The 15,560-nt window shown below is 43.9% G+C and overlaps 1 protein-coding gene across 1 annotated transcript in view; it reads right to left on the reverse strand.

The window, feature by feature from the left end:
* Positions 1 to 841: 841 nt before the first annotated feature.
* The window catches only part of ANTXR1 (ANTXR cell adhesion molecule 1), a 194,004-nt gene continuing 179,285 nt past the window's right edge, over positions 842 to 15,560 (reverse strand). Inside the window, exon 18 of the mRNA XM_040994030.1 lies at positions 842 to 1,102. Within this exon, the coding sequence (XP_040849964.1) occupies positions 842 to 1,102 (261 nt within the window). The remainder of the gene's footprint in view (positions 1,103 to 15,560) is intronic.

Genomic DNA, 15,560 nt, shown 5'->3' on the forward strand with positions numbered 1-15,560 from the left:
TGCTTTAACAAATGCCACTGTCCATTGATTTGGGGGACCATGTCTGGCCAGAGCTGACAACCTCTAGCTCTAGCTCCTGCTGGCCTGTGGGTTTGAGGAACTGTCTGATGCTCCCATCAACACTCTCCTGTCAAGGCACACAACAGCTTGCACTTGCACATCAACATAGCAACATACCTTTTCCATCTGTAAACACCTGCTCCCTTCCTGGTGTGGAAACGGGGAGAGAGCAGAAGCACAATACGGCGTGTGAGTTAACGTATCTGCAGATCACAGGAGCCCACCCTCCTGGGTTCCCATGTGATGCTGAGTTTCTTGCCACACTAGACTCCTCAAGCTTTCCCAAAGTTGAAGGCCCAGGTTTCCACCTTCCAGGGTGGCACGAGGTTGGAGGGGGGTGGGATGGTGCGAGGATTCCTTGGTGAAGGAGATGGAGCAGAGGAAGCAAGGCTGCGTTTAGAAACTCAGCAGTGCTATTTCTTACCCAACTCCTCATTTCCCCCTCTGAAAAAGGTTTTTGTTTCCAGGTCTCTGTGAGACACAATCCCTTCTGGAGCATTTGGCAGTTTCATGGTCTCTGGAACCTTCTAGAGGTGATGGCTGACTGGCTATAAATGTGACTGTATTTGCCTCATCATTTGCTCTCAGGCGATTCAAAATTTCGTTGCTTTCCGCTGATCACCATTGTTGGTGTACTGGCATTGCCAACCGATTTAAAAAGTGTGTGAATTCAGTGGGCTTTGTCACCACTCTTCACCTTTACCTGGAAAGACTGTTCTAAGGCCACCAAGGCCCCTCCTCCCCGAAGTTTCTGAGAGAGCCTAGAGCCCAGGGCTTGGGTTTAGACAGAAGGTCTCGGAGGGGGGCGGGAAGGGGGTGGGGCCCTGTTGGGAGGTGGAGCCTGGGGAGGAGGTGGAAGGTTAGAAGGTGGGGATGGGATGGGAGGGGTCGGGGCACTGGGAGGTGGGGGAGGACAGTGAGGAGCAGGGGGTGGGGGAGTGTAGATAGGGGCAGGAGGTGGTGAGGTGTTGTGGTAGGCGTTGTTGAGGGGGTACTTGACTGGCTGGTTGTTCTTGATTCGGGTGAAGTTGATGCAGCGCCCCTGGAAGAGAACAGAGAGGCAAACGTGAGCTGGGCATGGCCACCACAGCAGGCCTGTGGGCAGAGGGGAGTGTGGAGGGAGCTGCGGCTTACAACCATCATGGGGATGAAGAAATTGAAGCTCAGAAAGGCTAAAGCCCTCTCCTAGGGCTGCAGAGCCCCAGAGCCCCACAGAGTCCTCTGCTTTCCTTTCTGCTGTCTGAGGAGGTATCCCCAAGTCTCACAAACACAAGGAATGCATCAGAGGCACTCCTGGAGGCAGCCCAAGGTGAAGGTCAGAAGCTTTTCTACTGTAATGCAAGGGTGCAGAGTGAGTTGATCACCAGAATTGTCTCACAGTGTGGCTCTGTGCATGAAATTGCCCCACCCCCCCTGAGTTATTGGTACTGGGCAGTGAATTAAGGAGTTAGCTGGTGCGGAAGAGACACAGATACCCAGGGCTACACGTTCTGCTTCCTGACCTTGTCTTTCCCTGGCTCTTTCACAGACAGTTTGACTCGCCCTTGTTCTGATGTGGGAGTCCCTCTTCTCCCAGATGCTGCTGAGCCTGTCTGGGTACCCATAGGTCACTGAGAAATACAACCTGGGAATATTATACCACTGAATTGTCCACTACCCTGAATTCTTCTCCCACCATTGCTGGGGACTCAGATTGGTCAAGGCAGAGCTGACAGCTGGGCCCTCACAGCAGGTTCTTCAAGGTGTAGAGTCCAAGTCCAGCTCCAGGCAGCCTCATCTCACCTGTTGCATGGCACTGTGATTACCGGCATCGCAGGCATACCCTTTGTGCCTTCAACAGGCCCAGCTGCATTGGAAGGGAAGGCAGTTCTGGCATTTTCCCACCGTGCATGCCTGCCTTCCTGGTTGCGAACATCTCTTACTTTTCCCATGAGACACCTCAGCCTTACTTAGGCAAGCTATGGCCATGTGCATGGCCTCCACCCCAGTGAGTGTCAACTTTGTGGGTTCCTGGCTCCCCTAGGCCCAGGAACAAACACCTTACTGCTCTCAATTGTGTATTCGCAATGTCTGCAAAATCCCTCCTCCCTGAGGCTGCCATTTCCCTCTGTCCTCAAGCTCATTTTTAAACCCAACACTAGGATTGGGAGCTACATGGCCTAGGCTGCAGCGTGGGACAGTTCCTGACCTCTTGATCCAGGAAACATGCTCATCCTGGGTCAGACCCATCTAGAGAGCCCAGACTTTTCCTTTCCAGGCCACTTGGGAATAACATGAAGTGGGGAGAGGTTGAGAGTTTGGAATTTAAAGGCTAGTTAGCTCTGGGTCAAGAACAACACCTGCAACCTGTACTCATCCTTTGCGGCCTGGAGTTCATTTCTAATTACAGGTTGCACAGCACATTGCAGCCTGCATACTGCAACTTTCTAGCTATCAGTGACTTGTCTCCCCAATCAGATGACCAACTTCTGGAAGGGTATGGCCTTGTTTCGTGCCTTGCTGCCCCATAACTCAGAGCCTCATGGGGATGCTCTGCACATATGAGACTCTGGGTCACACACGACGAAATTATTTGAAGCCACTTGGGAATAATAGGGATTTGGGCAACATTAACAATGAACTGAAAATTCATTTGCAAAGATAAAGGCATTAGAGAGAATCTGGATGAGGAAAGGCCAAGCTTGACCGACCTGCAGTTAGTTTAAGGATTACAATGCCACATTGAGCTAGAAGAGCATTAGGTTCTCCGAGTTTGCATTTTGGAAGATTTGACCAGGACTTAACCTTACTCTGAGATCCAACTCTCTACAGAAATGTCACCGTGGTCTCTTGCTGCTTGGATAGAACACTCAACTCATATTCAAGTGTTTAGGTGTTCTGTTGATTTTGCAACTCAGTACTGTGAATTCCTGGTTGTCCAAGCAACCCTCTTTTATAGCTTTATAAATCTAAGCTATGGCTATAGTTTATTTATGGCTCTGGATAAAGCTCTTTCCTTCAAGATGTGAGGGCCTGATGATTACCATCTGTGATGAATTCCTGTAATGACAACACAGAGTCAGGATTTACTGTACCACCTATTCTGCCCTTCATTCCTAGACAGGCTAAGTCAGACTGAGAGACTCAAGATAAGAATTTCCTTTAAAGAAGAATGGAAGTTAGGAGCCTGGGAAAGAGCTGCTGGTGCTTGGGTTTGGGTCTCCATCCAGCTTCATTCAGCTCTCCTTTTAAGCTTGCCACTGGGCGAGGGGTGGGAGAAGTGAAAAGGAGTAGGGCGGGGGGAGGGCGGCAAGAGAGGAGACTGTTTAATCCAGAAGCCCATTTGCTTCTTTCACGCAACTGTGACTCTACTATCATTCTCAGAGGCTGTCTTATCCATAGACAAAAATCAGAATTTCTCAGCCTTTTTCTACCCATGACTCCATTTAAAACCCATAGCAGGATTCTTGATTGTTTCCAAACAGGTCTCACAGAATCCGTGAAATAAAAGATGACCTCTCACACTTGTCAGCTGAAGATGAAATGAAGGAAGGCAATGGAGTCTGGGGGCTTGGGGAAAAGCAGGAAGCTTGACTTTTCTTTTTGCTTTTTAAAGATTTATTTATTTTTATTGGAAAGTCAGATTTACAGAGAGAAGGTTGGAGAGAATGATTTTCCACCTGCTGGTTCACTCCCCAAGTGGTCACAATGGCTGGGGCTGAGCTGATCCAAAGCCAGAAGCCAGAAGCCTCTTCAGGGTCTCCCATGTGGGTGCAGGGTCCTAAGGATTTGGGCGATCCTCTACTGTTTTCCCATGCCACAAACAGGGAGCTGGATGGGAAGTGGAGCAGCCAGGATATGAACCAGTGCCTATATGGGATCCTGGCACATGTAAGGTGAGGACTTTAGCCACTAGGCTACCATGCCTGTCCCAGAAGCCCCACTTTCTGTGGCCAATGGCATCCTCAGTGTCCAGCCACAAGTTTACAGCACCAGAATACTGGGTTGTGGCTCACCATGGTCTCTGTTACTTTAGGCTGAGCTCAGAGATCTCTACTAAGCAGCCCAGAGAGGAAGGGACCAGCTCACAGCCCCCAGGATGGCACACCAGTGTGTTGTGGGATGGGGATCATCACCACCTGTCTTTCACAGGCATCCTGGCATTCAGTCGACCATTTCTGGTAAAAGTATGAAATACGGCATGGCTCATGTTGCCTGGCAGATGCAGTAGAGTCCAACGTTGCCTCTGAATGTGGGGACACAGATCCTTAGAGCGAGAATGACCTTGTTTCTGGTGAAAGTTCAACTGGGCATCATGATATCAGGTGTCGCTAGTCCTAACTGAGCACCCTCAGAGTTAACAGCAGACTGGAGAATCTGTGCTCCATACCTGGTTTCTGTAGTAAGATTGGTCAGTAAGGAAAAAACAGCATTGTGGTGCAGTTAGGCTGACGTGTGGCACCAGCTTATATTGGTGCCCATTTGAGTCCCAGCTGTTGCACTTTGATCCAGCTAGGGAGCCTGGGAAAGCAATGGAAGATGGCCCAAATGATTGGGACCCTGCCTCAATGTGGGAGTCCCAAACAGAGTTCCAGACACCTGGTTTTGACCTGGCCCTACTCCAGCCATTGTGGCCATTTGGGGAATGAACCAGTAGGCAGATCTTTCTCTGTCTCTCTTTTGCTCTGTAACTCTGTCTTTAGAATAAATAAATACATCTTTAAACAAGCACAATAACAAGAGCAGAGCATTGGCTGTGACCAAAGCCTTCTCCAGGGTCTGCCCTTTGTGTTCCTTTCTCCTCCTGATGCCACAGAAGAGAAGCTTACTTCTTAGTGGACCTCCCACAGTGCTGTGCACATGCAGCGGGTTGAGGACGCACTTATACATATTTATCTTTCTGAACAAAGGTTCAGATTCAGCAGAAGCACATCCCTGGTATAATTTACAGTAAGATGGGCGGTCTCAATAAGAGGGGTGTGGCTCCAAATGAAGTCCTTACAACCTGGAGCCAGAGGCGCCAACACAAACACCATAGCACTTAGACCATATAATTGGCCTAAAGATCAGTTTACACATCATTTTTTTTTTTCTTGTGAGAGGATAATGGGAAGGCCAGATGTTCTCAGTGTTATACATGCCAGCAAATCCGCACCAGTGTTTGGTTAAAAGGTTGCTAGGATGATTGGAGCTCTCACTTCATAACACTGGTCTTTGAAACCCAGTTTAATGCTCTACAATATTGTTTTCTGGCAGTTTGATTCAGATCCAAGATTTGGCGTTGACCTCAGTTTACCTCTGCTTCCTTATTTGCAAAGTATGAATGTCAGTTCACACATCACCAATGCAATGCTCTGGTTAAGCTAGAGGATTAAATGCAACAGTGTGTCTATCAAAGCGGTGATTTAATAGGATGCTAGCTGGTTTTCCTTCTAGGCTCGAAAATACCATTTGGACTTGGCTGTATCTGACAGTAGTGGGAGGACAATAAAGACTGTCCTCCCACTGTCTTCTTAGCAAAGCCCGTGAGCCTACAATCACTGTCTTCACCAGAGAGCAACACGAGACCCCAGCTACTCAGCCAGATGGTGGCTGAATGATATTCAAACCTAGCCCTGCTTGCTTCAGGAATTCATCCTCTTTCGATTGGATTATCCTGGATAAAGACTAAGAGTACAAATAATTTCTTGAGTGACTTATAGATAGTATCACAAGATCTATGTAGCACAAAGCCATAATCTACCAACTCTTGTTTTAAGAGATTTTTCCAGAACAGAAGTGAATCCACTTCACATCTCAAAATTGTTTAATGGCTCCAATTACTTTTTTTTCTAGGTTTATTTTATTTATTTGAGAGGCACAATACAGCGAGAGAGACAAGGAAATTTTTATCTGCTGGGTTACTCCCTAAATGACTGCAGTGGCCAGGACTGAGCTGGTCTGAAGCCAGAAACCAGGAGCTTCCTCTGGCTCTTCCACCTGAGTGCAGTGTCCCAAGGACCTGGGCCAACTTTTGCTGCTTTCCCAGATGTGTTACAAGGAGCTGAATCATAAGTGGAACAGCCAGGACACAAACCAGTGCCTATACTGGTTGTTGGCATTGCAAGAGGTGGCTTAACCTATTATTCTACAAACCACTCCTCCCAACACCTTTAAAATAAAACTCAAGTGCATTTGATGACATATGCAACCCTTTGTCATGAATGCTTTCACTGTGTAATGGGGTTATGGGCCCAGCATTTTCACCCATAATAAAATTGCTGCTGAAACTGGATGAGTTCAAGGGCATGGCAGCCCAATCTCATATGATGCCATCAAAACTCAAGTCACTGTGGAACTCTTTACTTGGATACTTTACATTCTTTTGCAACAGTTAGACTACACATCTTTTTGTACTCCTTAGTTCAGCTGTTTGTGATGCATATTTTCCTGTTGGTCATTAGTTTATTCTTAATACTAAAAAATTGAGAAATCAAAACTGGGGGCTTACCCTTCGCTCTTCTATGATGTGGTAAGGATTCAAGTTTGCCTGCAGATTCTGAACTTGGGTTTGTGGGATAATGCGGGAGATGTGAGAAGAGTTGTGGGCTGATGGTGTGCAACTGTCTTGCCAGTGGTGAGCTCATGTGTGCTGAGTGTTATGAAACATCTGTTTGCATATCAGGCACGCTCAGTGGAGAGGGAGCTGGCCTTCAGAGATGGTTAAAAATATGCCATAGCTCCCACAGATTAAACCAAATAGTTTCCTATGAACAGAGGTCATTTAAGGAAATTGGATTTCACGGAAGAACACTAAACAATCAGATGGAAAAGTGTTACACGTAGGCCAAGTTTCCTAGGACAAACACCTTTCCTCGTCGGCCTACTTCTGTCACAGATCGTCTTGCTTGGAGAGCTGTAGGTACTTCTGAAATTACAAATGGGTTAGGTTTCCATTGTTTGGAATTCAGAGCATAATTCATAACTGAAACCACTCGTGTGTGTGTGAGGGGTTGCTGGAGGGTGGGGTGTTTCTTGGGTTAGACCACAAAGGCTCAGTGACGTACTGAAGGTAATTGATGTAATTTTGCCGAAGCTAGTTCTCCCGTGATAAATTAGGCTCATGAGCAGAGCATAATTGGAGGGCGGGGTGGGATGACTTAATGGCATCTCCTACCGAGTCTGTGATTCTCTTTATTTGTCAATTTGTTTCTGCATTCATCTGTCTGACAAGTGGCTTTTGACTATCACCTATGTCCTAGATTTCTCACAAGGTGCTGCTGACAGTATTCAGCTGCTTGTTCTCATGAGGAAAATAATCTAGAGGTGGAGATGGAACGTGGTCTGTGGATTTCACAGATAGATGGCAGCAATACTATTTGTGATCCGTGAATCTGACCTTGGTCACAGTTGATTGGACCAGAGGTGCACATCTAACTTGAGTTAGGCCAATCAGTTTCTCACTCTTGGGAACTGGAAGGGCCAGTGCATGACAGGGAGTTGCACACTTAGGGCTGCTCCTTTAGCTAGAGGGAATCCTTTAAATAGACGCAACTGAGGACAGCCATTTACTACCAATCAGGGACTAGAGCAGTTCCGATTTCATTTCTTAAAAATCTTTCTCGCCATTAACTTCTCCCTATTCTCACTGTCATCTTCTGTAACTTGGGCCACCAATTAAACTGGTCTTGTTGCTTCCAGTCTCTCCATTTTATGCTGGTGTTTTGGTTTTCATGTAAAATTTGCGCACACAAGCATAAAAGTGTAAGTATGTACAGACAAGCGTGTATACACATGCCACCTTCTAGATGGTAGCAGCCACATTTCTCAGCAGGAGCTGCTGCCTCCATTGCAATTCTCTCTGCTTCTCCATTTCTTTAAAGTCTGCCCCTCAGCCTGACTCATCTTTTATTGTTGTTGTTGTTGTAAAGGCAGATTTACAGAGAAGGAGAAATAAAGACCTTCTGTCCACTGGTTCACTCCACAAATGACCACAACAGCTAGAGCTGAACTGGTCAGGAGCCAGGAGCTTCTTCCATGTGGATGCAGGATCCCACAGGCCACAAACAGGGAGTGGGTGAGGAAATGGAACAGCCAGTACGTGAACCAGTGCCCATATGGGTTCCCAGCGCTAATAGATGGAGGATTAGCTAATTGAGCTATCACGTTGGCCCCTTGACTTGTCTTTTAAAACAGACACCAGACTTGAACTTCACTAGAGAGAGCATGCGTGCTACAAGCCCACTTCTATGAAAGAGTCAAAGGGACACAGAAGCAGTCAGCTGTTGCCAAAGGTGGAGCCAGGGCAAAGAGAGGGGCTTGCTATGAGTGGTCTCCCTTTCCCCATCTCCTGCTTGCCCTGTCCATAAGTCTCCCGTTACAGGCTGCTCTTTATGTGCTACTTGAGAAAAGGATCCAAGGTCAACGCTCTCGGTTGATTCATTTTGCTGACACACGCTGGCATATTCTCCATAATAATGTCCTTGGACGCCAAAAGCAAGGGTAAGATGAAAGCCCAGAGGAAATATTTGGTAACATGAGGAAATCAGAATAAAAAAAATAAAGGGAGAGGCAGAAATAAGAACGGCGTATCTTTAGTAAGACACATGTAAACATCAAGTTTGTCCAGGTTCATTATTGAGATATGACAGACTGAACAATAAAAGCCTCGTTTTTCATCAGAACACAATGACTTAACAATATAAACCCACTTTCATCGGAAGCATCTGTTTTCTTCATTGAAAACTTGGAAAATGCATAAAGGAAGGAGGAAGAAGAGGAAGGGAGAAGAATTTTACATTATAGCACTCAAGAGTAGCATGTGTGTTTAGCTTTTCAGAGGACACACATACCACATTAACGTGTATTTCTGAAAACAGGACCATCTTGTATGAAAGTTTAGAAAATTCACTGTAACCATTTCTCCCCTGCCTTCTCCAATGGCTGCAGAAACGCTCACTTGGCAGCCCCAAAGGCAGTTTATAAGTTTTTCGCCATTGTGCACTGACAGCCTATTTGTTTTGTCTCTAGTATACATAGCACTGTGATAGAACTTACTCAGACACAAATATTTCATCCACCCATCAGTAGAAAAGAAAGGGGAGTAGAATATCTGGGTTGAAGTTCATGCAATAAAAAGTAATAAAAGTGGTCTTAAAAAGTTCATAGAAAATATATATTATGAAAAAACCATGGAAAATTTATATTATGAAAAAAGCATGGATTCAGAAACACTTGCATTAGAGTATTTGTCTTTTTATTCCATTTCTGTAAACTTTAAATCACTTCCTACATTGTCCAATTATCTTTCAGAAAAAAATGCTCATTTGTGGTTCCAACATTATTTCATGAGTACTTCTGTTTTTTTTTTATACTTTCAACTTGACTTTTACAATTAAATTTTTTTGCCAGTTGTGGGAAGGAAGTGCATCATTGTTTACATGTTTTATGTTTTATGAATTCTGAGATGAGCCAGTTTTCTGTGTAAACATACAAGTCCTTTCCCACTCTCCTTGATTAAGACTTGCCTGTTCACACTCTTTCCCCTCTTTTCCACCGAAGTTCTGAGCTTTTCTTATTGATTTACAATAATGCTTTATAGAGTCATGTGTAACCTTTAAATGTAAGCTATTCCTTTGATTTTTTATTTACCTTCTAATTTTACTTATGTTCTTGTTAATGTACAGGAGATTTTTAAAAATGTGAGTAGCCAGTTATATCCATCATAGCATCTGTTTTTCCATATATATTAGAAAGCCCTTCGTCATTTTCCCTAGTTACTTTTTTTTTTTAAGTTTTATGTTATTTGAAAAACAGAGTTATAGGCAGATAATGAAGTAGAGAGAGAGAGAAGAATCTCCAGTCAATTATTCACTCCCTAGATGGCTGCAATAGGTAGTGCTGGGCCAGGCTGAAGCCAAGTGCCTGGAACTCCATCTGGGTCTCCCATGTGGGTGGGGTGATGGTCTCAAGCACTTGGGTTATCTTCTGTTGCTTTTCCAAGCATATCAGCAGGAACCTGGGTTGGAAGTAGCGTAGCAGGAACTGGAACTGGGACCATTATGGGATGCAGTTGTGTCACAGCTTAACTTACTGGACCACGCTGGTCCTGTTAATCAACATTTTTTTTTTGTTTTCATTTTTTATTTGAAACAGGCATAGATAGATATAGATATGGATACATATATAGATAGATTTAGATAGATAGATAAAATTCTTCCATTCTGTGGTTCACTGGTTTCACTCTCCAAATGCTAGACTGATTCACTCTCACAACAGCCAAACTGAAAACAAGAGCCAAGAATTCAACCCAAGTCTCCCCCATGGGTAGCCGAACTATCACCTGCTACATCAGGAGGGCATGTATTGGCAGGAAGTTGGGTAGGAGGCAGAGCAGCCGGCACTGGAGCCAGTTCCTCTGATAATGGGGTGTAAGTGTTCCATGTGGTCACTTACGTACTGCTCCACACACCTCCCTCCCTCCCTCTTTGCACCTGCAGTTATTTTATAATTTCCATTTTCTATATTCATAGAAGGTGAGTTGTAGAGCCAAACTACCAGGATTCAAAACCTGATTCTGTAACTTGGTGTGCTAACTTGGATAAACTAAAATTCATCTTTCTGTGTGTCCTTTATCTAAAAGGGAGGAAAACAATTTGTCCTCTCTTGTGGGATTATTGTGAGATTCATTGAAATTAAAAATAACTTTGAGTAGTTTCAGGCACATAAAAATTGTCAGGAAGCATTAACTGTTATCTTGAATATATTTTAGCATAAGGTGTGAAGTACAAGTTCTGATGTATTCGCTCTTTTTTCTAAATGGCTAGCCAACTGTGTGAATGCCATTTGCTAAACAGCCTACCACCTTCCAATGATTTTAAAATTAAGAGAGAGAGAGGGGCCCGGCGCGGTGGCGCAGTGGTTAAGGTCCTCGCCTTGCACGCCCGGGATCCCATATGGGTGCCGGTTCTATCCCGACAGCCCCGCTTCCCATCCAGCTCCCTGCCTGTGGCCTGGGAAAGCAGTCGAGGACAGCCCAAAGCTTTGGGACCCTGCACCCGCGTGGGAGACCCGGAAGAGGCTCCTGGCTTCGGATCGGCATAGCATCGGCCGTTGCGCTCACTTGGGGAGTGAATCATCAGACAGAAGATCTTCCTCTCTGTCTCTCCTCTCTGTATATCTGCCTTTCCAATAAAAAAAACAATAAAAATAAATCTTAAAAAAGAGAGAGAGAGAGAGAGAGAGAGAAAGGAAGGGAAGAAGGCAAAGAGAGAAAGTGAATCCCAAACCAACAGCTAGGAACTCAATCCAGGTCTCCCACAAGGATGGCAGAGACCCGATCAACTGCTGGGTCATCACCTACTGCCCTCCAGGGCATCAGCAGGAAATCGGAGTCAGCAGAGGAAGTGAATACTGAATCCAGCCGCCTGATATAGGATGTTGGCATATGAGCCAGTGATTTCATTGCTGGGCAAACAAGACCCTTCCAACTGATGAAATGTCACCCTGAGCATATGGTAAATGTTCATTAGCTTTATCACTTGTTCTGTTGTCTCTGTGATGTATCTGTTTAGTTTCAGCTATTATTGTTTCACCACATATCTTGATAATGGATTTCTATTTGTATGTTTTTTTCCTTTTCAAGATAATTTATATCATTCTCATCTGCTGCTTCCTATTTGATTATTCAGAACAATGTGATTCATTAATTAGACACGGGAAAGGAAGTTGCAACTTCTTATAATTATGTTTTCTTCTTCATAAATAGGGCATTCAAGGGAAGATTTGCATTTTTAAGTAAGACCTTCTCCACAGTCTGGTTTTAAAAATCTATTCCTAAGGTCATGTGTCTGTCCGAGTCATAAAGAAGCTGCTTAGAATGCTTGGGATCTATTTATGAGTGCCTGGCTTTGAGTCTCACCCCGGCTCTTGACTCCTGCTTTCTGCTACTGTAGGAAGCAGGAGGTGACGATTACATGGGAGACACAGGTTGAGTTTGCAGCACCCACCTTTGCTTCCAGCTGTGGTCAGCATTAAAAGGAGTGAACTAGGACTCTCTGCCATTGTCCATGGCCACAATGAGAGATGTATGACTGTCTATGAAGAACTATAGAATAGTAATAATATAGGGGGACTCAAGTGTGGGGAGGAGGGGACTTAAGGAGGGGGTAAGGAAAATCCCAGAGTCTATGAGACTGTATCATAAAATGAAAATAATAATAATAAAGATAACTTCATTTGAAAAAAAGAAGTGAACTAGTAGGTGCTTAGTTTGTTTTCTGTATCTTTCTTCGTCTATCAAATAAATGAATAAACAATAGAAATAAAAATTTGAAAAAGTGATGTCACAATTTTAAAAATGTTTATTATGTTAATCAATAATAATGGTCAAAGACATCTCTCAGTTGTATGAATTTCACTTTGTTTTCATTGATTTGTTCTTAATTCATAGATTCCCTTATTTCCGTGTTCTGTAGATTTATCTGCTGTTATTTGCTAAGTTTTAACTGTTGTTTGTTTTGTTTTTTTCTTGCTTATTGACAGTAAGTGTGTGATTCTTAAAAAAATCTCAAGAAGTTATTTTGGTGGTGTCCCAACTGTCAGCATTTTCTAGAACTCCAGATCCAACAGTAATTTATCAGTGTTTTAAAAATTTCAGGCTTTTTTTTTTTTAAAAGAGTTTAATCCATGATTGCTAACATCTAACCTTTTTGTTTTATTTTGTTTTGGTCTCTGTGTATGTGGTGTGGTGGAAGAAACTGTGGCCTATGAAATTATACTTTTTCTTCTTTTTCAAGTTTTCTTTGTGGTCTAAGCTGTAGTCATTTTTTTTCTTTCTTTTTTACAAATTTAGAAAATAATATATATTCTTTATTTGAAGAGTTTTGCCACATAAATACCCATTAATAAATTTTGATTTTTCAAAATTTCTGTATCTTTTATTTATCTTTTTAAACTTGTTTGATCTTTTGAAATCTAAGGGCAGTGTGGGTTTACTAAATTTTTCTTTTTTCCAATATTTCACTCAATCATATTTTACTCTGCTACTGCAGATGTGAGCCCACCCAAGAGCAGTGGTGTGACTGGGTTGGGGCTTGTGGGGGAAAGAGGGTGGGGAGCTTCTCTCAGGACCACCTGGACCGAGGGAATTCACTTCCTGTGTGTGGAGGTGACATCTGGTTTGTAAAGATGGCTCCCTCCCGCAGGCAGCTCCACTACCCTGGGGAGAAGGGGTCTGGCCTCATCTCCCTTCAGTCTGTGTTGGCTTGTGACCATTTGAGTAATGGAATATATGGAAGTTGCACTAGCTTTAGCTGGACCTTAAGAGGCCCCACAGTTTCTGCTTCCTGTTTTTGGTGTCCTGAACCTCCATGTAAGAAGTCATTCTTCTGTAGAGGAGAGGCCACTAGGAGAATCACTGAGGGGCAAACAACTGACACATCCTTTCAGTCGTTTAGCTAAATCCACTTTCCCACGGCTCTAGGCCCAGCCACTGTCTGCTTCATGAGAAACCCTGAATCGTAAGACAGCAAACTGTGGGCTGAATCACTCTACCTGGGAGAGATTTGTTCTAAAACAATGCTGAAGCACGTTGTTCACAGCTCCTCTCTGCCTACTTATTCAGGGTGGAAGCCTTGTACAGGAGTTGTGGGTCCCCTCTCTCCCCGTTATTTGCACTTTAGTTTGCACCCAAGGATCCAGATCTATACTCTTCTCTTAGCTCTCACTCACAGACGGGCTAGAGCTTTACAGCACTAGAATCCAGGGGTATTGAGGGGCAGGCTAGAATCACTGGGGGAAAAGAAAACTGTAATTTCAAAGATCACCTCTCAAATTCCTCTGTCTGTTCTCTTTATATTACCCTGCACTGTTTGTTTTGAAATGTATGTTGTTATGGAGATGAGAAAAAAGTCAAACCAAGAGCCAGAGGATTGGGAAAATGTTACAGTATGGAGAAGGTTTTGCCTCTTCCCACATTGGGTCTATGGTATTTTGTCACCTGCTCTCATGCCACCATGTGTGATTTGAGTTTGAAGGGTCACCTGATTTTGTTCAAATTACCATTTTTTTGCCTATAAGTCTTTTTTTTTTTTTTTTGAAATTTGGAAAGGTGGATATACGGAGAGGAGAGGAGACAGAGAAGAAGATCTTCTGTCTGATGACTCACTCCCCAAGCGGTCACAAAGGCTGGAGCTGAGCCAATCCGAAAGCCAGGGCCAGGAACTCTTCCAGGTCTCCCACATGGGTGCAGGGTCCCAAAGCTTTGGGCTGTCCTCGACTGCTTTCCCAGGCCACAGACAGGGAGCTGGATGGGAAGTGGGGCTGCCGGGATTAGAACCGGCACCCATATGGGATCCTGGCACGTTCAAGGCTAGGACTTTAATCGTTATGCTATCGTGCCGGGCCCGATTTTTGCCTCTAAGACTTAAGAACATTTTAATAAATATCTTGACAGAGAGGAAACACAATAAAGTAAAAATCACTCAAATGGATCAATTGTAACCTCAAATTATAAAAAAAGCTGCTAAAAGTTCATGTTTAACCTTTGCTTATTGTCCAGCCTGAAGTTACAATAAATTATTTATAAACAAATGAATGATTGTGTAAGTCCAAGTTGAGAAGGACTTGTTCTGATGTCTGAGGTGTATAAATGAACCTACCTAATTTTATTTTATAAATACAACCTCTGTCTGATGCTGGAATGTCCTCTTTCAACAGCATATTGTATCTGTACTTTGTAGCTCCAGCAAATCTTAAAGAAAAAGACCAAGTTGAATTGCAGAAAGAAGAGTCAGGAAAAGGGAACAGGTGATCAAAGCTGTCAGTAAACAGATTGGCACAAAGACTCATGGCAGAGATGACACTGAAGCTATCCTTAGAGGGGGAGTGAGTTCACGGCAGTTATTTGTTCTAGAAGATTTAATGGTGCTGAGTGGTGACCCAGCGTGGCACACCCTCAATACTGTTCAGCTTTGCTTGTTTAAAAGCCAGATTTTGGAAATGATCATATTTTCCTCCTTGGTGGCATCAAGTCCAATATGCATATTGCATGGGTTCTGCCACGCAGTGCAGCAAGCACTTCTCCAAACAGCCTGGTTTTCATTGATATTTTGGATGAGTTTCACTAACACAATTGCTTTAATGCACTTTTCTAAGATTAAAATAACCCCACGGTGGCATGGCCATGCTAAGTGAGGACAAGTCTGACCCAGGGTAAGCCAGTTTTGTTCAGGCTTCCCTCTCTTGTTCTGTCTCTTCCTGTTAACAGTGTGGAGGATGTTTTTCCTGCCCTCACCATGGCTCTGGTTAAATAACTTTCCTTAGAACCACCATTAGGGTAAGTTTTCTATTTATTGTTTTATTTATGCTGGGGGTATTTGCCTTCAAAAATTGGAGCCAAGAGATAAACTGACTGAGATTACTTGGCCGAGAGCATTATTTAGCTTGGATATAAAAATGCCTAATTCTGAAATTTCTTACCCATCTGTTGCAGAACTCAGACCTCACCCCACTCCCCATGTGCAAGCTCATGCAGGGGAAAC

The sequence above is a fragment of the Ochotona curzoniae genome, unplaced genomic scaffold (assembly GCF_017591425.1).
Source record: "Ochotona curzoniae isolate NIBS_2020 unplaced genomic scaffold, NIBS_Ocur_1.0 contig_883, whole genome shotgun sequence".
Taxonomy (NCBI): Eukaryota; Metazoa; Chordata; class Mammalia; order Lagomorpha; family Ochotonidae; genus Ochotona; species Ochotona curzoniae.